A 23,456-nucleotide genomic window follows, 5' to 3' on the forward strand; every position below is an offset into this window, starting at 1 on the left:
AAATTATATAATGATGATATGAATAATATTCCAATGTGTTTGTAGCATCATGCTGTATGTATCTTGTATACTGATTACATAGTACATATTAGTATTCATGTATACAATGCATAGAGATGAATATAACAATTATGGGAAATTATTTCTACTCCTTTCTCAGACATTCTGTACATGTTAGTATCATGAACATTCATTCTTCCATTCTCAGGAACATCTGATGATATCCCCATCTTACAGAGAAGGACATAAAGCTGAGGCACTTATCATGTACTCACTGTAGATATGAGAAACTATAGAGCAGAGGGGATCTAGAACTTTCTAATGGAGGCAAAGCTGATTCTTAAGCAGGCAGCCTGGCTCTAGGCTTGTGCTCTGGTACAACACAGAATACTGGCTGCCACACGGAGAACACTTACAATCACCACCATCAGGCCATGAATAAAGTGTCATGTTGATGGGTTTGTAGTGCACTTGGTGACAAACTTGGAAATATATTTTGAGTCTGGACTTATTGCTATGCTGTTTACAGGCCATGTTTCCTTTAGCTACCAACCAATTGAATAGACTGGCCAGGGGAAGGAAGCCTACAGTTCAAGGTCAACGTATGTACACTCAAGGTGAACATAGTGGTGGAGACAGGAGAGATCCAGCCCACAACTCTATACTATCCTGCCTCCTGTTAGCCTGTTTTGTCTAACTAAAACATAGTGCTTAGGTAAGATACTGTAGGTAAAACACCTCAGACATGGCCTGGTACATAGTAATGCCTGAAATCAAGCAGCCTCTGTTGATATAATTATGACTAAATGTGAAAAGCCCCAGGAGGCATTTTCCTCCAAGAAAATGACAGAAGTATGAATTTATAGTGCCTTCTGCTCCAAGGGCAAATCCTTCACTCCTCTCTTAAACCTCAACAAAGCCCCTGCATTGTTGATCAACATGTTCCTGAGCCTAGCTTCCCATGAGAAAAGCAGTTACTGGGCTGGGTTCCATGTAAACAACGCACACAGCCAGGAGTTTGGTGCAGTGCCCGTACTGACAAGGCACTTGTCTACACTCTACACTTTGTAGAGGGGTGGGAGGCACCTTAGTGGTGAGGAATCATGAGTGACTCAGGGCTCTAGTCCCCCCAACACACACACACACACACACACACACACACACACACACACACACACCACACACACACCACACAAGGTTTGCCACAAGCTGCCCTGTACCACTCGGCACTCACCCATCCTCCCTGCCACCAGGCACTGACAGATGGGAGCTATTCTCATTATTTAACATTTATTAAGCGCCCACAGTGTGCCAGGAGCTTCACAGAACAGGGCTGTGGGTGGTCCCTAAGAGTCTGTCCCCAGAAGGCTGTAGCCACATGGAAGGAATGAGACAGGCCTCTCTTTTCCCCACTACAAAGGGCAGCATCCACCCCTGCCACCCAGCTCCAGCATGTTCTGCAGGAGCAAGTGGGAAAAAGATGTGGTCTCAGTGTGACCCCTCCTACATGCTCTTTGTCTAGAAGTCTCAGCTCTCCAGGTTATCGCTCAGCAGTGGGAAGGGGTCAGTAGACTTTATATATTACAAGTGAGAGTGAACGAGGGTCTTCATGGCACCTAAGAAGGTAGGGTTGGTGGGCTTCTTAGCACACAGGTGAAATGCCTCAGATGTGACCAGAATACATGAAATCTAACAGCTTCCGTTGAAATAATTATTATTCAATGTGAAAACCAACCATAGGAGGCATTTTCTTGTGAGGAGAGAAAAATGACAAAAGACCAAAAACTAAAGTCCCATCATTCCAGCAGAAGGATCAGGAATTAAAGGTCATTCTGCCCCAGGAAGCTTCTGTCCCACATGGACTACACAAGACCCTATGTCAATTTCTACTACAGCTTTCAGGTCCTCCATGGCGCTCTGTGATGGAGCCCCTCTGCTGTCCAGCTACACTCAAAAAAACCTCATCAGACAGGGGCAATAGAGAAGCAGCTGTGCCTTTCACCCCACTGAGAACATTTTCACCCACAAACATGATAGTGCAGACTGTTGGGAAATCACAAACCAAGCAAGACAATAGCCAGTTCGCCACCCTACATGGCATTCCCAGTGAGACTAGATGTTGTTCACCAGATTCTCACAGCCACCTGTGAGGGAGAAGTGGTCTCCCTCCACTTTCAAGATGAGATGGGGAGTGACAGCCAGTATCACACAAGAGCTTCGCTGCCCACTATAGTGAACTGAGTAGAAAGTCCAATCCTAAGCATGACATCATGTCCTCTTAAGGCCTCCGTGAATGTCCTTCAAAGCCCTCAAGAAGGGTCACTTTTGCGCTGTCAATCCTGATAGTGGTCTGGGAGGCCGTGTGCATTTCGGTGGTACTTACATGTTACAGATAGGAAAGGTGAGGCTTCTAGAAGTCAAGCAGTTTATATAGAATCACCCACAGTGGGTCACCACCACACTTAACTTTGGCTTCTATGAATGTTGCTTTCCTTTTACACAATCGAATCCTTCACCAACTGAGAGGAAACAGTTCTTAGCAGCACGTCCTTGAGAGCAGGGAGGAAAGGTGTGGTGAAACTGTGAACAGGGCACAAGGCTGGACTCATAGTCGGCCACATCTTCCTCTATCACACCCCTATCCTCATCCCCATGTCAAAAATATTCAAACAGAAACCACAAATCCCTGTTTTATGGAGTATCAGAATTTCTGTCCCACAGGAAGGATGAACAGCTTCCTGAGATTGTCATCAAACCCGACTTCATGCCCAGCTGTGGTTAAGATGTCATGAATTAGTTGAAGTTAGGGACTAGGGACTTGAGGAAACTATAGCCAAGCTGTTTATTGATTTCCAAATTGCTACCCATAAGGAGTCTCTCCACTTGACCTCTGAGGACAGATGCTCCGCCCAATCATCTCAGTGTCTTTGGAACTTAAAAGCAATTCCAATGTGGAACCAATAATCAATAAGCAAGCATCTACGAATGAACTATACAGAGCCTCTGCCTTCTGCTTTTAAAAGCCCAGAGTGCTCACTATGCAAGTACCTATTGCTAGAGACACTAGTTCCAGCTACCTAGAAAGACCTGAGCATGGATCTCCATGTCTGCAGCTACCTTACAGGCTAAGAAGTTAATAAAGTAGATATGCCGACTCCTTGCACTCTGGGGTGCACATGTGATCTTTGGATGGGAGAGAAACACAAATAGGGGTAGGTCTCTCGATCATAAATCAACCAGGCAAAACACTTACCCAAAACAGGGAGCGGTGCTTCACTGCCAAAGGCACAGATTACTATACTCAGATTTTATATCAACTCAAAAGTAAAATCCACAGGTCTTCCAACTCCCCTTAGGCTGCACCAACATATAAATAACATACTTGCTGATATAGCATGCTTTTGAAATGATTAAAATGATAGATGACTGCAGCAGAAATACATCCTTTTATAGGACACATATTAATCACAAAGATTGACAGAGTTACTTTAATATTTTAATTTTTAAAGTGTATTTCTCTGAAATAGGGCATGGCATGCTACTAGCATCTCCAAGTGCTTTGGAATGATGGACGGTCCACACTATTTTAGATTCCATCACTGAAAGGTTTTACTTTGTTTCCTGAACTTAGAGATTTCCTTCTGTGGTTAGGAATAGAATAGATGTATACTGAGAATATCACAGATAGGAGCTGGAGAGGTAGCTTGGCTAATAAATGTTTAATGTGTAAATATGAGAGCTCAAATTTAGATCTGTAGCATCCACATGAAATCTGGCAAAATGGTACACAGCTATAATACCAGCACTGGAGTTAAGGTATGGTAAAAGGTGGATCCATGAAGCTCATTGGTTACCAGCCTAGATGAATTGATGAGCTTCAGGTTTAGGGTTGCCAATCAACTTTGTCACTGTGTGGCAATGATATACCATTGTATTTAATGTCCAACTTTGCTACCTATGTGGTGACCCTCCATTTGACCTCTGAAAATAGATGCTGCACCCATTCCCCTCGGTGTCTGCAGATTGAGAAAGATTGAGGAGAGGCAACTGCTGTGGACAGCAAAAAGGCTCTCTTTTTGTTATCTGAGTTCTGGATTCAATGAGACCAGAAACCATTCCTCCAAACCAATAAGACTTAGAGTTTTGTTCCTTACAGATAAGAGTACTTATTAAGCACACTTACTGTCCCTGTGTCCCCTTCTTTCACTAGAATACAATATAAGGATATATATATATATATATATATTTCATAGGACATTCTTTCCCTTATAATATAATCTATGCTCCTTATATGTCTTCTATGCTTCCTTATAACACACTCTTAGTTCTCAGTTCTGCACATTACAGACAATCAATAAATAAAATAGATTGTGAACTATACCAAAGGCACAAGAGAACATTGCAAGTTAGCTCTTCCAAGTTTGATGCATTAACTGAGAAAAACTGAGGCATGGTGAGGTTAACTGACAAGCCCAAGGCCACACGCTTAGTATATGCCAAAGTTAATTTATCAACTTGGACCCTGCTTGACTCCAAATTCTCCTTGCCACCTCTCTTACTGTTTAATTTAGTTCACTGTTGACATGGCCTCATTGGCAGTACAAAAAAGTCACTCAGTGACTAAGATGGAGTGGCCACAAAGTAAATGACACCACCGGCATTTATATCAGGCATCCGTTCTGATGTCTTTCCCAATCAACAGACTCTCTGAACAGGCAGATCACATCATGGGGCAGAAATACCACTGGGAATGAAAAATGGCTACCCCGGCCATGAAATTAAAGGAGTTGTTTCTAAGTCCAATCAGAAACATATGCAAAAGATATGTAAGATCTCCACCCATTTCTTTGCATATCTAGAGGTTAGGTAGGCTCCTCTCTGACCACTGGGAAAAGTTAACATTTCAGTTTCCAGTAACACCACACAAAGGATGCAGAAATCTTTTTAACACACTGTCAACACAAGGAGGCTGACACCTGCTTCAAAATACAAAGAGCCTAGGGTTTGTGTGCACATTGGAGAGACACAACCCAGCAGTTTTCTGTACCATGGAGCTCGGGGGAATGTAGGTGTGAGATGACATCAGCATTTGGAGAAATTACCATCTCAGAGGTAAAGAATGGCTGTGAGTGCTTTCTAGATCCACAGGAAGGTGTATGGAGCTCATTCCTCTAGGACAAACAGATTGGGAGGTATGGGAGACTCCTTTCGGAGGCACCTCCCATCTCCTTTGGACTAAGTCTTTCCCTTTTGGAATCCAAACATCATCATATTTCACAGAGCTAGTGAGATGGCAAAAATACTGAAGCGTATCTCTCAGTGTGGCAAATTCACTACTGAGTGCCAACTGGTGTTTATCCCCAGCTCCAGTCCCAGGTCTTCCTTTGGAACTGTCCACTTCCCAACTCCAGCAACCATGGGCCACTTCCTCTCCCACATACCAGCGCCTGTTTGTTTTTATTATTTGGTATCCCACTAAAAGAGATGGTAGTCACTCAACAAATCCAATGTAAATATGGACTTTAACATTGTCATTTTTGGAGACTTTGGGTTACTCCTACATCCTCCATATGTAAAGAGGGACTCAAAATATAAGACATTGATTCCCAAACAGAAACCTCTGAAGTCTCCTGTCACATTTTTAAGGCAAGAACATAGGTTTATTTTGGATTGTAGTTGGGGTCCAAGAACAAGGTGCCGCATCTAGTGATGGCTTTCTTTGTGACAGAGTCCAAGGTGGTGAAGGGTATTACATGACAGTGTCTGAGACCTGGACAACTTGAATTTTGGCAATTACCAAGATAACCTATCAACAAATTAATTTATTAATCATATCTATGTGTTTATATCCTCCTGAAGGCAAACTTGTAAAATTTTTATTGTCCTACCTCTTTCTATCTCATAATGTAGGTTAAATTTCAATATGTGGCCAGTGTAGTCACCTGACATTTTTAATATGCATTTTGTTTTCTGCCATTTTCCTTTCCAGAGAGGTATTCCACTGGAAACACTGGTTATGTAAAACCTTCAGCAGAGTCAGGGACAACACCCTGATATCAAACATATAAATATTCCCCTTGGAAAGGACATGAATATTCATGAAGACTGAAGAGTGTATAAGCAATTGCCTGTAGCCATATCTGGTCAAGTCTTATTCCCCAATGAGATTTGGTGTCAGGCCTTACAACTTTGGGTTCCAGAACTGTTTGGAATTGAGAGTTATAGGTATTAGGTGGTGAACAGTACAATCCAACATCATTATATCAATATGGAAATTGAGTTTCTACAATATCTAAGACATTAGCTCCATGTCTTTAGTTTGGGAATGACCTACTGTTTCTCCCATTAGGTTATGAATGTGCAGGTTGTGATATGACTTTTGCCTTTCAGGTGCCCCTCCTTAGGGCATGACTAAAGTGAATTCATGGTGACAGATAGGTGAATGGATACCAGGGAAGGCTGCTAAGACTGTTCACTGCCCTTTCTTTAGGATAGAAGCTTTTCTTCCAGGGCATAAAATCTTAGTAGATCCTGCGTAGTAATCTGTTCATTTGTTTTGGTAGCTGGATACATAGTCACAGCCTTGGAGGACATTGTAGGTGAATCCCTCCCTCCTCTTTCCAAGGTAACACTGGAAATGGAAACCCCTCCTTAGGATTTAAATTACCATATGAAAAACTGGGCCTATGTGGACTTTGTTGAGGCTTGGTAAAGAAAAGTTACTTCCTCAGAGTCATAGAAATAGAAGCTAAGTTCTAGCTCAGGGTGAACACCTGGGAGCCCAAAGCATTATTATTATTATCTTTATTATTATCATTATTATTTTTACCATGCTTTTAAAACTCAAGCCAAGCCAGGCGGTGGTGGCGCACGCCTTTAATCCCAGCACTCGGGAGGCAGAGGCAGGCGGATCTCTGTGAGTCCTAGGCCGGGCTGGACCCATAGCCTCCTAAACAATACAGAGAAACCCTGTCTCGTAAAAACCAAAAAAAAAAAAAAAAAAAACCTCAAGCCAAATGAGCCTGTCAGTCACCTGACCAGGAACCCAGCTCACCAACCAAAAAGTGGATTTTTCCTGAAGATATGCTGAGAAGAGGACTAATTTCCCTTACTAAGCTATTTATTTACATATTTATCAGATATTCAGAAAATATTAACTTTTCCTCCTTTTCTTTGGACACTGGCCAAAGCCTAAGTGTGCTTTCCTAACACTGGGCTTCTTCACTCTTTCTCTGAAGGGCCCACCTCCCCCAACTCCATGCCCAGCCCCCTTCCAACCTACAGCTGCTTGCTGTCCCCATTTCTCAACAGACCAATTTTCTAGGCTTCCCAACTCAAAAGGCATGGTTCCCTCTCTTCCTCCCTTCAATCTCTCACTACTCAGCAGCTGCCCAGATTCATAGCTTACCTACCCTGTTGTCTTTCTTTCAAAATCTATGATTGTCCTGGACTAGCTGGGTAGTGGTGCCACATGCCTTTAATCCCATCACTCGTGGTAAAAGCAGTCAGATTTCTGCAAGTTCAAGACCAACCTGGTCTATAAAGTAAGTCCCAGGATAGTCAGAGCTACACAGTGAGAAACTGTCTTGAAAAACCAGAAACCACAGTGCTGGAGATGCTTTCTGAGTCCATTTTTAAATTCTTTTATTAGCAAGACAAAGAACCCAAGAATGAAAACTTTAGGTTCCATGGCATCATGTATTAGTGTTTTTCTGCACTAACAGAAAACCAATTTTGGGTGGCTTTGTGTGTTGGCATATAATCATCCTATACACTGATGGGTTTCAAGCACTTTCATTCAAGATGTGATATATTTTGTTTAAATCTATCCACTTGACTCTTCACTTCCTTCCCTTCCTGTTAGTACTACTCATTTTTTTTCAGTATTTTCAGGCCAAATGCATATCAGTGTATGTATGTATATGATTTTATGCATATATGTTTACATACATATAACACACATACATACATGTAATCTAGGAGCCATTTTTATCTTTCTGATTCTGCCATGTTTTGTTTATAATCTCGTTCTATCCATTTTCCTGTAAATGTTGTCATTTCAGAAGCCATCATCTTTCAGGCCTGAAAGGACCTCAAAAGAATCACTCTGTATAGTAGGAAAGTTGCTTTAGCCATATGTGCAGGTAAGTATGTATATCAGGGTTGTAGATCTATGCTTGCTCCACAGAGCCAAGAAACATTAAACTCAAACCCTGAACAACCATACAAATGAGGTATAAAACCATGTTCTAATTGGACAGTTTGGCCAATGGCTTAAGCAAATCCTGCTGACAGGGTCTGGACTCAAGAATGACTTTGACAATGGACTTGACTTCCTACGTACAGCATCAGGTCAGTCAACCCGCTGGTAAATTAAGATGGCATTGGGAATGGAGGACTAAGGAAAGAGGTACCAAGGAAGATGCTTTGGTTCTTCATCCAGAGATACCAAGACTGGTTTCTACACTGAGGGTGAACCATAGTCTGTGAAATGCCATAGCCATCTATGATAGTACCATAGTCTATGAAATGCCATAGTCCATGAAATGCCATAATAGTCTATGAAGTGTCATAGTCTGTGAAGTATCATAGTCTATGAAGTGCCATAGTCTATGAAGTATCATAGTCTATGAAGTACCATAGTCTATGAAGTACACTTGGTATTACTACTCTTTTCTGCATCCTTTTGACTTCTTACCACCCATGAAAAAAATTCAACCTAGTTTATCATAAATCTAATTATCTATGTAACTAAATGAAAACAAAACAACAACCCTATTTGTCTTTATACTCAGTAAGTTTAGACATAATTATGGACTCAGGGAATGCAATATGGTAGACATTGGCTTTACAGAGGGATAAACGGCAGGGTCCATGTGAACTCTGGGACTGACTTTAAATAAGAAGCCAAGAGAGTGACCTTACTAGAATGGTGAGGACACCCCTGAATACACTATCTGCAGGATGAGTCACTCTCTTAAAAGCCAAATATGCAAATTACTTTTTCTTTAATAAAATTCCTGAACAAAAATTGGGTCATGCTGGTCTGAATTTCAAAAGTGTCACAGAGAACAATACGAAAAGGAATATCTTTGGCCACAGAACTGTTGGCTGTGGAGTTTGGAAAGACTGTGTATCTCAAACAACCAGCTAGTGACCCTTGCACATAGCCATTGACACTGTTCCCAAATCTCCAAGCACAGGGCACTAGCAAGGAGGAAGGACACATACTCCTTATCATTTTGTTGTCTTTCTGACATCACTAAGATGCTAATGAAGCCTCAATTCCCTGTGGAAGGACCTGGGATAAAACTCCTCATGGCTACGTGCCAAGGGAACTCTCACAAGAAGCATAAGCTAAAAGGTAGGTGGGTGCTAGAATCTTCTGCTCCTTTGCATCACACCCCATCCTTCCCTTGTGAACATAACTGCAATGGGAGGGATTTTAGTTCCTTGGAGCTAAATGGTGCTACCTCCACAACCCAGCAACAGAGCTGCCTAGCTCCTTTCATGGGCACAGCCTGTCAGTGGGGTCTGTGTACAGGAGTGATTAAGGATAAAGTGGGTCCCAGAAACACACCAGAGGCTCCCCACTAGCCAATGACTGCTAGGTCACTAATTGTGAAGTTTCATTTTGGGAAACAAATGAGAATGGATCAGGTCAACACTTGCAAGTAAAATAACTCATTCCACTCCAAACTAACCAGTTATGTTTCTTGCACATTGTGCCAAAGAGGAAGAAATAGGGCCGTCCCAACTTCTCAGTTGGCTCTGGCATCTTCTCATCTATCATTGGGGTAATACGTTCAGAGTGGCATTTTGTAATGACAGAAACATCCCAGCAAATCGATAGTTATTTAATTCCCAACAAGCTCTCGAGTCCATTAAACCTGATTACATTCACCCATTTCTGTGGGTGCCGTTATTCTCCTGCACCAGCACTTAATCTATAACAGGAACTTATGAGAACTTTCAAAAGCAATTTCAGCATCAATCAGCACGGAGTGAAATGAGCGATTTGCTTGTAATTATTTATTGGACGGGGGAGCAGAGGGGCCAACAAAACTCCAGCCTTTGACCTTTACCCCAAATTTCCAAGAGAAGTAAAAAGACCTTTACTCTGCTTTACCATCAAATCCTAAGCTTCATATTGCCATCCAGCCACAAATGAAAAACCTTTTTCTTGTTGTTAAGACCATTCTCCCTCACCTATTTACCTACAACTCAAAGCCTAGTTCCACACCACACATGTAGGGAATTGGCAGTTCTGGTGCTATCTGGACTGACTGCCGAATAGATTCCAGCACCCAGGGTCTGAGAGTTAATAAAAGGTAACAGTCACATTAGTGGAAAGAGAAGATTATTTGTTCAGGATCCTCCTCAGAAATTGTAATTAATAAATTATAGTTGTGTAGAACTCTCAACCACGGAGCACTGGGGGTAGGGCCACAAGAGGAAAGCAGCAATGTTGTACTGCATACATTTAATTTTCCTTTCCCACAGAAAGGAGATTTAGAATTTATTACAAAGGGCTGGTTATTCTAAAAAAAAAAGGCAACAAAATAGCCACTTGCCTCCTACAATGACCCACTTCTATCATGAGTGGTGTTGGCTTTCCTGAGGATTGCAGGCATACTCCCAGAAGTGATGGTTTTGAGTTACAACACAGAGGTGCGATAAGGCAAAGAAACAGGCCCTTATTTCTTGCTAGCATGGGAAGCTCTCTGCACACAGAATAATAGCCTTGGAAGTCAAAACGATGGGCTTCTCAGCCTTTCTCTTGCTACCGAGAATACAAACAGCTGGTAGGGGATTTCCAGAATAACCTCAGAACTTCCTATAGAAACCCTTCTTTCTCAGGGTTCCCTCTTGCTCAGAGGTCAACCCTCAGATTTGGAAATGGGGTGGCGACAACCTGAGTGTGGTATCCTCGGCAGCACTCCCTATTTCCTGCCCTTCTGTTTCCTGGGTTAAAGCCTTTAAGCAAGCCATCTCATGATAAGTCACTGTGGCTCATGATCTGTTCTGGGAGACAGAGGCCCTCAGAAAGCTGGGGCAGAGAGCAAATCTTTTGCCCCCTGGTCAACCTCCCGAAGCAGAGGCATGAATGTTAAACAGCACCCAGATCAATACAAGCAAATACAGCTCAACTACACCATTTATTCATCCATGAGAGATGTCAATAGCCAGATTAAGGTGATCCATCTTTTTGATTTCCTACTGTCTTCCCTCTGACTACACGAGGGCTTCCCCCCCCCTTCCTGTATTAAAAGTGTTTGCTTTCTCAACCATAAAAATTCCAATTATTACTCGCAGCATTCTGGAGTTAAGTTGCTTGCTGGCAAAAGCCATGAATTACCTGCATCAGTCCTGGGAAGTAGGGGGCAGCAGGCACAATCATTGGCACTCCATAAGAATGCAGAAGGACTCCTTGCGACGCCAACATGCTTTAAATGGAGGCTTTATTCCCTCCAAGGCTGAACACATCAATAGAGAGTTAGAGGGGGAAAAAATCTATAGACCCAACTTCTTCTCAACTATAAAGTCAAGAGCCAAATCACTTCTGTCAGGAGCCAAGCGCTCATCCACAGGCGGCAGAGAGGGGAAAGGAAAGAAAATCCGCATCAGCAACTCTTAATGTGAAAGTTTTCTTCCCAGACAAGGAAGGGACACGGCAGCTGCAGGGTCGGAGCTACCAAAATGGAAGGAGCTATTTTGGGAACAGCTCGCCCAACATGACTAACCAAATACTCTCCATTAATTTAGTTCTCAGACAGAGGGAGATGGAGTGACAGTGAATCGGGAGACGATAGAAGGCGTTTGTCCTGAGGAACTGGGCCAAACTGCAAGGGGCTGGGTGGGGACTATAGAAGCTTACATGACAATCAGTTGCAACTGAGAAAGTGTAAATCTTTGCCTACTTAAAAAGGATTGTGAAACAAGCTTGTTTCTAATTTAAATAAAAATAAAAATAAAAATAAAAGATTGCCTCAGTCCCGAGATTTAAGTTCTAAGTTGCAACTGATTGTCATGTGAACTTGTGTATTGCCATACAAGCATGAGGACACAAATTTGGATCTCCAGCAGTCACGTAAGAAGCTGGGTAATGCGGCACACATCTGTATTTCCAGAGTTAGGAAAATGGAGATAGGAGGATCCTAGGTCTCAACTGGCTAGCCAGTATAGTCAAACAGAAATCTCCAGGTTCAATGGATTAGTGAGAGACCATCTCTCGGGGCATAAGTAGAAAGCAATAAAGGAAAATACCTGGATGTCAACCTCTGGCCACTGCACATACATTTGCATACCTATACCCCCACCACATACAGAGATATATAAAAAACAAAAACACTCAAATCTATCATGCTCACATGGGCAGCTGATCAAATAATATCTAAGAAGAATCTGAGTGTGGTACTATCCATAGTTCTAGAACTAAGGTGGATACAAGAAAATCAGGAAGGAGTTCAGCTGCCAGCAAGTTCAAGGCCAGCCTGGCTACTAGAGACAGTCTCAAAATATTGGTGGTGGTGATGATGATGATGATCTAATAAAACATTTGACTTTCACCAGATTTCAGTTTAAAGGGGTAATTCATAAATTGGAGTTAGTTTTGGAGGTTATAGCATGCCATTCTTCCACATTTCTGAAGCAGGGGCTAATAAAAATTCCAGCCCTAGGAAACAAAGTGGTAACCAAAGGAAATCCAGGCTCTTCCCAGTCAGCCACTTTGCAGACAGTAGGAGGCAGTGTTGAGTTTTGAAAACCTCATACACAGGCACTAAGTGCAGTGTTGAGTAGCAGTCAGAGCTATTCTGGGGCCACAGAGTGGGTACAGACTTGCTAGTGCTGTGTTTCATCTGTAAGGGATTTCACAAGGCTTGCACGTTTGTCTTCCAGCTGTGATACATGGATATAACAATATTAAAGGAAGATGACACCCTGTTCTTAGAGATGAAAGAAAGATGTTGAGAAATGCCCAAATTGGGAATTGAAGATGCATCACTTGGTATACCAGTTCCTATGGGAGGCAGTGAAGTTGAATCATGGTTTCTGGAGTGTTCTTTTCCAAGATGTACAGTCTTGAACAACTTCATTTGCCTTCTAGACTCCAGTTCCATTTGGGCATGTCACAGTTACATGAAGTCTTGTCAACTTCTTGCAGTGTGAAGTAGTCAGTTGCCATGGTTTCTGCTCTTCCCTTCAGGGTTGGTATTGACCCATTTTGACTTCAGACCTGAAGGCTCAGATGATAAACTCTCATTTTTCCAATTCTCATACCAGAAAAGTATTTGGGCATATTTAGTACTCCATAACTTTGAAGGTAGTAATATGAATCTCTGATGAAGTAAGGTCTGCAGACAATTGAAGTTCACCTCCATAGGGCTTGGCAGATAGCTCAGTGGGTGAAGAACTTGCTGAGTAATCATGAAGACCTGGGTTCAGACACCTAAGACCTATGTAAAAAGCCTGGTAGGGCAAGCCTATAGTGCTATCACTCAGGAGGCACAGGCAGAAGGATCCCTGGGGCTCATGGCCAACTAATCTTAGTGAATCTGTGAGATCCATATGCAGTGAGAGACACTGTCTCAGAAATTATAAACGAATGGATAGGTGTCAGTGAGGAGGCCTAGGTAATCTATTGAGCCTTGGGCAGCAGATCAGTACCCATCCCAAGTATACACACGGACTTTGGACTCCCATAGAACAATGTGAGGTGCACTCTCACCCTGAACTCTTGGGGAAGGGTCTAGGCCCTGCCCTATATGAAATGACACACTATGCACACCCCCATGGAGGGCCTCACCCTCCCTGGAGAAATGAGGGGATAACGGGGGGGGAGGAGGGCACGGGAGGAAGGGAGGGACCTGGAACTGACTTGTGAAGCAACCTTGTTTCTTATCTAAATTTAAACTGGAAAATAAAATAAAAAAAATAAGTTAAAAAAAAAGAAGTTATCAGACATTGACTTTTGGATTCACACATACGCACACACAAAGTCACCTTTGAATCGGACACCCCCTTGCCACAAATTTCTCTCTCTAAACAGGATTCATAATATAGATTTTTGTCAAAATGATGAGTGTAAAAGTTCCAGACACCACCACACATGTTCAACTGTTGGTTTTCTCTAAGCCTAATGCCAATTATTCTACTTTTAGATAGCCAAGGTGTTTTTACACTACACTAATTTTAGTGGCTTGATTTAGCTACATAATTACATTTCTAGATAACGACAGCAGACAGGGTTTGGCAGAGAATTCAATTATTTAAGGCTGGATTTTTGGCCATCTTGACATGGTTTCTCTGTAATTGATTCTCATGCACTGGAGTGGCCATGTTGTGCAATCCTGAAAGTTCCTGGAACAGCTGCACACTGACCCATCTTATGCCACTGCCTGATACCGTTTCTAACTTTAGCTGCTGACCATGACTTTCAAAACCACATTTCTGAGAAGTTACCAACAAGGACAAACACATCACCAGCAGATGGGTGTGTTTTTTTAGCTGTCTTCCCTTTGGCAGGCACTTCTTAGTGCTGTGGAATGGTCCCAGGAACATGGCATTGTAGCTCTTTGGTACTATAAAGTGTAAAGGCTATGGCAGTGGGAGGCAGTAAAGACATCATTTAGGGAAGAAACTGAGATATTTACATATTGACTTTGCAGGTGTACAGGAGTCTAAAGGCTAACTTGCGGAGATGCTTAGGAAACTGGAGAGTTGTATGAATGTAACAGATTAGTAAACTTGGGGCTGGAGAGATGGCTCAGCAATTCAGAGCACTTGTTCCTATGGGAGATCCAGATTAGGTTCTCTGCACCTGTATAGTGGCTGACAATGATCCCCAATTTCAGTTAAAGGGGATCTGATGCCCTCTTCTGGCCTTCATGAGGCCCAAACATGAATGTGGTGTACATACACACAGGCAACCCCCTCAAAAAATAAAATAAATAAACAAATGTAGTGGAACATCTTATGGATTATTCGTGTGTATACACACGATTTTATTGAAGAACCTGCTGATTCAAGTTAAGTTGAAATGGGACTGTGATGTATATAGACCAGAGTGACATGTACCTATAGATTGTACATAAGATACTTTCTACTTTTTTAAAGAAACAGTGATATAAAATGTTTGCTGTCTCTACTTAGTATTTTCTTTCTCCTATCTAAAACCAAAGGCTAATGTTTTATTTGTGGGGTTTGCTTTTTAGCTTCCCTGTTAGGAAAATTAGCATCAAATGCGAGGTTCAATACTATCCACTTGCCAGCTTTTGTGGATATATTCTTGTCTATTCTGACCACCCTAGTACTGACCACAGTGACTCCCATTATCTCTGATTCCAACTTTCCATTGATATATTACTGTCTTGTTTGATCATAGTCCCTACATATTCTAAGCCCAACACCAATAACAAAGAATGTGAATTAATGGCCACCACATTAAGTGAAGTAAATAAAAGTTTTTCTTTTCTAACAACTGCTTTATTTTCCCAAGTGGAATACCCCTTATATTAATAAGCTATGATTTTTTCTTCTTGGTTCACTTACTAGAAGTTATGCTACATTTTGTGCAGCTCCACACTCTCCAGGGGCTGGTATAGACACTTCGTGGTATGTGGTTATGTATCCAACATGCAATACTAACCTCATGACATATTTTGAAAACATAATCATAAAAGAGACAATGAAATAATAAGATACAGGAGGAAGTGGTACTGATAGTGGCTGAAAGCATAGTCGACTGTGCCAAATGCCTTGTACTCAAAATAAAGGTCCATGTAGTGTCCCTACTAACATATAGGCAACACGTGGTTTTGGTGTGACATACCTTATTCTTTCAGTTTCAGTCATTCAATACCTGACTGTTATAGCACACAAAACCATTCACTGATAAGTTTAAATGAATGACTGTGGTCTGGTTTCAATACAACTATATTAAGAGACATTGAAATTTATATATCCTGGGGTTTTAAAGCACAAGGAGCGTTCTTAGATGGATAAGTTGAGTGATACAAAAATAAAAACTGGTGCTGACTGGTTCATATCTACTGCTTGTTGACTCCTGGTATACATTTTACTAGAAAAGTTGGGCCTCGATATCTACACATCCAGAGGCTTCTATGGTTCTTTCTGCTTCTAGAATACCTCCCTTTTTTCATGGCTATTCCTGTGTCAGAGATGTCTACCAAAGGTTTTATTTTCTTGTGCCTAATGAGTGATACTTGAATCTTACCTTTTCTCCTAGAAACTTCATCTATCTATCTCCACCTTCCATGATACTTAGTTGCTACCCAGCCCCAGATTAAATCAATTTATCTCGTTGTTAGGTACTGTGGCTCCTTTCCAAGATCTTAAGGGTTAACATCAGCATCATTCTTCTAGAACAGCCCCATCTGAGTTAAAAACATCCAGATGTGAGCAGAGCACAGAATGCCAAGTGTATGCTTGAGGACAGGCCATTTATGTCCTAAGGATTGCAGTGACCAGTAGATATCCCCCAAGAAACTAAATCTAGCCCAGAGAAGGAATTTTGATGCCATTTGGACACTGTGAAAATGGATAATATGTGAAATTGTAGTATTAAATGTAGGTTCATGGTGCTTCTTGAGAGTCTAAGAGATTTAGGCATGATGGGCTGTGTGTCATTGAGCCAGCCACAACGAAGACCTTGGAAGGATTAGTGTCTTTGCAAAGGGAGATGTGCCTTCCCAAAACCTCTGGCAAGCTTCCCCAGAGAAGATGAGTCTTGGGCACCATGGGCTAACCACCTAAGCAAACCCCACAAAATAGCAGTTCCCCTATTGTGTGTAACTACTTTTTTTGTCTTTTAGAGACTGAGCTTGTGTGTCCCACCACATGAACTTTCATAAATGGCTGAATCACACCATCCTGTCCCAAACAAAGCTGGGCAAGAACACTTGTACATTCTTCAAAGTTGGTACTCATACTTGTTTTGTACCTAGTCTTGTTCAACTTCCAATGCCTGCTGTCCTTTCTTTTCTTTCTTTTTCTGTGCAAACTGCACCAACTAATTGCCTTTTGATGAACACTCCCATGATTCAAGTTTATTTTCAAACTTGCTAACTATACAAAAATGCCCTCCCTTTTCATCCCTTCCTCCTTTCTTTCCTTCAAAGTCAACTTTGCTGGCCTAAGTGTAAGACCACATTTTCTGTAAAGCCTTCTCTACCACCACATGCAGAATCCACTGATGTTCAATGTTTGAAATTATTTTATTGTTGCACCTGGTACCAAACGCTGCCATATTGCATCTTGATTCCATTATGTGGGTGATATCCCACCAAGAAGACAGACTTAAAAGGAGATTAGATACTGGCTTAGGCTGTGGCTCAGTGGTTAGAGATTCTGCCTACTATGTACAAAGCCTTGAGTTTGATGCCTGGCACCACCTAAACTAGTTACAGTGGTTCACACCTGTAATTGTAACACTCAAGAGGTAGAGGGAAGGTGGTTCACAAGTTTAAGGTCAATCTTGGTCAACATGGGATATAGGAAATCCCATCTCAAAAAGAGGGAGAGAGGGGGGGGAGACAGGGAGAGAGGGAGGAAGGAAGGAAAAAGAAAGTAAGAAAGACAAAGTAGTGACTAGATAAATGGAATTTCCTAGCCCTTTGCAGAATAATTCTGTGACCATGTATAAGCAAGATGGGGAGGCTATCAAGAAATTGAAGCATTATCTATAGCTCCAAATATATCTCAGGGGACATCATGGCTCATCAGAGAAAGCATGAGCTTTTAAGTTGGGAGTTGTCTCTGTTAGTCTTTTCATTGTCTATACCAGGATGAAGTGTTTTATTTGGAACCCTCATCTCCACAGTGATAACACAAGAGTACCTATACCTTCCCACAGGTGTGCTGAGGCAGTGGAGTGGCATGTGGATGTCCTTGACACTTAAAACGTGTTCAAAAGCATTAAATTATTTCTGTAACATGTCTCTGTAAGATAACTCTCATCTACAATCCTCATGGGATACCTGGGTCCTTACTTCTCAGAAACATCCTGCACCAAGGCCTCCATCAGTCTTTTCATTCACCTACTCACTCTTCACATGCCCTCATGCACAGATGTGCCTGTCCCTCAGCAAGCGGCTGAGTGCAAGCAGACCTGTCCATCCTATGGCTCTGAGCAGTTATGAATGTGGCCCAACACAAAATCATAAACTTTCTGAAAACCCTGAGATTTTGTTCTTTTTGTTGAGACAGGGTCTCATGTAACACAGGCTGGCCTCAAAATCATGTATTGGAGAATGACTTTGAACCTCTGATTTTTCTGCTTCTACATTCCCCATATGTGCTGAGATTATGGGCACATATGGTAGCACACACAGTATGTGGTACTGGAGGTTGAACCTGGAGCCTTTTGGAAGCTAAGTAATCACTTTGTCAACTGAGTCATATTCCTAGCCCAATGACAGCTCTTTTCAACTTGATGGCACTGTTTTAAAGCACAAACATTGTAGATGACATCTTGTCCCACTGTGAAAAGTTTGGGAATGTTTGTTGGAGCTTCCGGACAGTGATACTGTTTCCCAGCTTTATCATATCTTCAGCTGAGATCCCAAAACATCCTAATTGATTCATCCCAAGATAGGAAACATATGGCTGGAATTTTCAAGAAAGTTTCATTTTGTCTTTCCTTTCTTCTCATCCATGGTTTGGGTTTCCTGCTCCCCCTGCCCCCAATGGCTATATACCCTATTGATTATCAAGGAGTATCTATACCTGCCAGCTCATCAAGAAGGACCATGTTTAGAAACCAGCTATAAACAAGAGAAATACATGTGACTCACCACCAGATACTGTTCCAGTTTCATCCGGTGAAGGTAGCACAGCTGCTTTGAAGAGCTATATACAGCAGAGACCTTAAAATCAAATCCCTTGACTTGTTATATAATGTTTACATTCCTGACTGCCAATGACTAAAAGACTGTCAAGTTAATTCCAGAAAAGAGGAGCTGGGCTCCAGTAGGGATGGTAGCATACCATCCAAGTCATAGAAACTTCAAATATAGTACTAAGGAGGGAAGCTCATAGGAAAAGCTTCCACCATGGGTCTCACGCACACTAGGCTCCCAACAAGCCCTTCTTTGGGCTGCAACTATCCTCACTGCAATAGCATCTTTATTGGAGAACCAATCCAAGCAGAAGAGTTGCTTCCAAGAAAGGAAGTCACATCCTAGACCCCTGTTATGGACACTTTTCAATTTTGATGCTCAAGTGAGTTTATTCATGGAAAGGTTTCATGTCAATGCCAAGTTCATTATGAGTGGTAGCTCCTTTATTATTATTTATGCATTTGTGTTCCTACGTGAGATTATCATTACTATATTCATGCCCCAGATGCATACCCACCAAGTCCAGAGGGGACACGATTCCCTCAAACTGGAGATACAGTAGGTTGTGAGCTGTCTGAAGTGAGTACTGAGAATTGAATCTAGGTCCCTTGTAAGAGCATTAAACACTTTTGACTGTTGAGGCATCATTCTATCCTCAACACGACAACTATTCTTGGTCCCTTCATAATTAGTCTCTCACTGCCTAGCACTCCTCATCATGCTTGATCACCTCATGGGACATACAATAATACCCAATATTCAAACTCTGTGTCCTGAAGATTGAGTACCTATTACATGAGAATAATCTATGACATAAGTTAGTCATTTTAACTTATGGAATGCTATGAGATTTTGTGTGTATGTGTGTGGTGTGTGCGTATGCATGTGCACACATGTGTGCATAGTATACATGGCAGGTGTGTGAGCATCAGAAGAGAACCTTAAGTTCTTATCCATCAGTAAATTTCACCTTTTGCTTAAGGAAAGTCTATCTCTTCATGACCTGGAACTTCATCATACAGGCCAGGCTAGCTGGCTTGAGAGCTCCACAAATCCTCCTGTCTCTGCCTCCCTTCTTGGCATCCCTAGAATTACAATGTGCACCATAATGCACAGTTTGTTATGTGGATTCAATGAATTCAAATTCAGGTCCCCATGCTTAAGAAGTAAGCACTTTACTGACTGATACAATCCCCTGTGTTTAGTCTATGGTTTAAACTAAAGTGTTTAGCTGGAGAACTGGCTCATAGCAGTAGCACCTGCTTCGTGGTAGTTGTCATAATGATGTTGAATAAGAAGCAACTGGTTTGGCCCAATAAGTGAGTGATCCCAACATTCTCACTTTTCCACTGTTAAATGATTAAGTGCGCTTATGAGCTCAAACCCATGCCTTCCCAGTCCACATGCTACTTCCTTCCATCTCCCAGATGATAATTTAAAATACATATTGACAAAGGATATGGCCTCTGTGAATAGCAGAGGTTTTTAAACCAAACTAAGACAAAGCAAAGTTCATGTGATAGTTTCTGAAATCAATGGTGCCTTAAAAATGGGAGCAAACCAAAGAATCTGGGACAATGTATCACTCTCTCCAGTAGCACTGCCCCATCTCCCAAAATGGTTAGGAAGATGCACAAAGAACATTCCAGTAGGTCTGTCTATGAGGACGCTGTTGATGATCATTAGAAGCCTGAGCCCCCAGTGGTGCAGATAACACTAAGCTTCTCTTGGTTCATTAAGCACTTCTTGACCTGATTCTCCTCTGAAAGCCAGACTGACTGGCTGAATGAGCAAATCTAAGAATATCAGCCCTGTGCACCATCTCTGCTGAGTTCAACAATGCTTCAGGAACTGACCTCTGACCTGTCTGGGGATGAATGGCAACTGGGTTGGAGAATTAGTTGACCTTGCTTAAGGCAAACAAATACTCCCTGAGGACACTCCAAATACAGATTGAATAATCAGCTGCTCCTTGCATGGTCCTTGGTGCCCTCCCCACATCACCTGCCTTCTGTAGTGCAGGTGCCTGTAGGAGCTGGGCACAAAGAATGCTCCAAATAGCTCTCTACTCCAGCTCTGGGAGTGAAGCTTCTTTGTCTCATTCTCATACAGCCAAAGAATGGGCTGAACTACCTCGGCTTGGTGTGCACTGCTTTCTGCTCTGAAATTTGGAGCTGGTGTGCAGTCTCTAAAATAGCACATTGTATGGCAGAGACTCGTTGGATTCTCTCTCTCCACATGATCAATGATCAAGCACATACATGTGAAGATTTTCCATTCATTCTCTCTCTCTCTCTCTCTCTCTCTCTCTCTCTCTCTCTCTGTCTACTTTCTGTGCCCTTCCTTCTCCCTCCTCTTTCTCAGATTCTAGATGACTATTAGCATTCAAAAATATCTGAGAAGTCTTGTAAGACAGAAAAACTGCTTGACCTTATTTAATACAGACTTTCTGAACAGAACTAAAAACCAACATGTCCTCCATCCCTTAATTCAGCAATCTATTTGTCTATTAGTCCATCCACCCATCCTTTCACCAATTCTACTACATAGTCAACCACATATTTGTCTATCCATCAGTCTCTTTCTGCACCCCCACCTGCTTCATTCACCTACCCATCATCTCATCTACCACCCACTCATACACTCATCTACTTACTCAAACATGAATCAACTCATCCATCATGCACACATCCATCCACCTATTCATATACCCACCCATTCATTCACCTACTCACCTATCAATTCATTTATCCAATTTTGTTCACTACCTGGCCATTTGTCACTTAAGAGTTAATGACATATCTGGTGCTAACTTTTTTCTTTCAATTTGTTGTCTCATCCTCCATGTTTTCAGTCTCCATAACCACTAATTCAGTCATTAATATGTATTCAAAGCTTTCTACCATACCCTACTCACATTCCTGCCCATCTTTTTTCTCAGTTTATCTTCCCCATTCTGTTGAAGTAGGTAGGTTCTTCCATTTTGATTGCATTTCTACCTAGAAAACCATGAGAATGAAAGGGGATGTGACAGGACATATGGCCAGCCTATGTCAGAGCTAGACCCTCATTGCCAACATCCATGGAAGTTATTTTTGGAATACGGTGCCCATTAATATGTTGTAAGAACCATGGGCTTGGGCTAAACTGAACCTGAACAGCCTCTGCATTCTCAATCCTCAGTTTCTCATTCAATCTCAACCACTCTGGTGGTAATTACTTGTTAACAGAATGCAGAATGTGGAAGCAAGTGTGAGCAGAGGACTTCCAGGTTTGTAGACACGGTGACCTTTACCATCTTGCTGACTCTTCTGAGGCTGGAAATAACCTGTCTAACAAGAGGGGGCCCACTGCACCTGAGAAGGAAGCTAATCCTATAGAACATTAGGAAAGAATAACCCTGAAAGATTGAGAGAGGATCAGGATGACACCCAAGGAAGGCATCTTCAAATGTTTGTCCAACCTGCAACCAACAGGCTCACGCAGTTGAGGACAGCTATGAATACAGCCACCCACAAAACTGTGAAGCTACTTAAAATGTGTGAGAATTGGCTTTTTGCAATTATTATTGTTTTGTGCCTCAATCACATGGCTCTCAAGCAGCAATGTTGCAAATGACAATTATGTCGCATGAAGCAAATCTGTAAGTATACTTGAAACCTGAGGCTTGCAAGTTGGCACAAATCCTCCCCCTCCCCAATATGGCTCAGAGGAACAAAAATCTTGGATTACCCTGCTTCAGATCTCCCCTAGACATTATTGCAGTTCCATGTTAATCTCCAGGGCTGGACAGTCTTTGATTATTTTTCCCACAGTAACTTCTTCCCTGGGGCTGAAGCATGGACCACTTGGATAATTTCATCTTCATCCCAGAAAACTGCATATCACTTGGGAAGCCTCCCATGTCATTCACTGTATGGGTGTGATGTCCCCTCTGAGATTCACCTGTGGACTCTCGAGTGGGCATATGAATTGATGTGAGATTTTGGATTATGGTTTTTAGAAAGGCTGGGTGTGTATAAAATGAGACAGTACAATGGAGGCTCATATGAATAAGCCAAATGGTCATCCTTATGTGAAACCTGATGTGCTTGCCAGTCCTTTGCCTCTGAGGACAGACCTTCTACTCTGAAAACTCATCCAGAATTTGGCAGAGGTAGAATTTCAAGGTGGCAAGAAAGCAGTGATGGTTAATTTTAACTGTCAACTTGAAAGAATCTAGAATTGCCTTGGAGGGCAGTCTCAAGGAGGCACTGCCTTGATCTCATTGACTTGTGAGCTCATCTGAGAAATTGTCTTGCTTATCTGAATATGGGAAGACTCTGTCTGACAGGGGTGGCTCCATTCCCTATGCTTGGTTCCTGGACTCTATAAAACAGGAGAACAAACCTGTGCTAAGTACAAGCGTGCATTCATCCCTTCTTTCTCTGCTCCTGATTGTGGATGTGACTAACTGCTTTATGTTCCTACTGCCTCCATTGCCCCAGAGTAATCGACTATAAGCTGACATTGTGAGCCAAACAAACCCTTCCTCTCTTAAGTTGTGCTTCTTAGGTGCTTCATCACAGCAACAGGAAGCAAAACTAAAACAAAAGC

The 23,456-nt window shown here is 42.0% G+C and overlaps 1 protein-coding gene across 9 annotated transcripts in view; it reads right to left on the reverse strand.

Annotated features, from left to right (window-relative positions):
- Window positions 1–23,456, reverse strand: part of Rbfox1 (RNA binding fox-1 homolog 1) — a 2,068,553-nt gene that overhangs the window by 309,507 nt on the left and 1,735,590 nt on the right. The window contains exon 1 of one of the 9 annotated variants that reach the window (XM_040747952.1): window positions 11,360–11,707. The exons of 6 other annotated variants lie outside the window; for them this stretch is intronic. In XM_040747952.1, coding sequence (XP_040603886.1) covers window positions 11,360–11,446 — 87 coding nt within the window. In that variant the 5' untranslated portion in view covers window positions 11,447–11,707. Of the gene's footprint in view, window positions 1–11,359; window positions 11,708–23,456 lie in introns of those variants that run through there. 2 more of the 9 variants (XM_040747954.1, XM_040747956.1) reach the window with 2 other exon arrangements.

The sequence above is a fragment of the Mesocricetus auratus genome, unplaced genomic scaffold (genome assembly GCF_017639785.1).
Source record: "Mesocricetus auratus isolate SY011 unplaced genomic scaffold, BCM_Maur_2.0 Super-Scaffold_100007, whole genome shotgun sequence".
In the NCBI taxonomy this organism is placed as follows: Eukaryota; Metazoa; Chordata; class Mammalia; order Rodentia; family Cricetidae; genus Mesocricetus; species Mesocricetus auratus.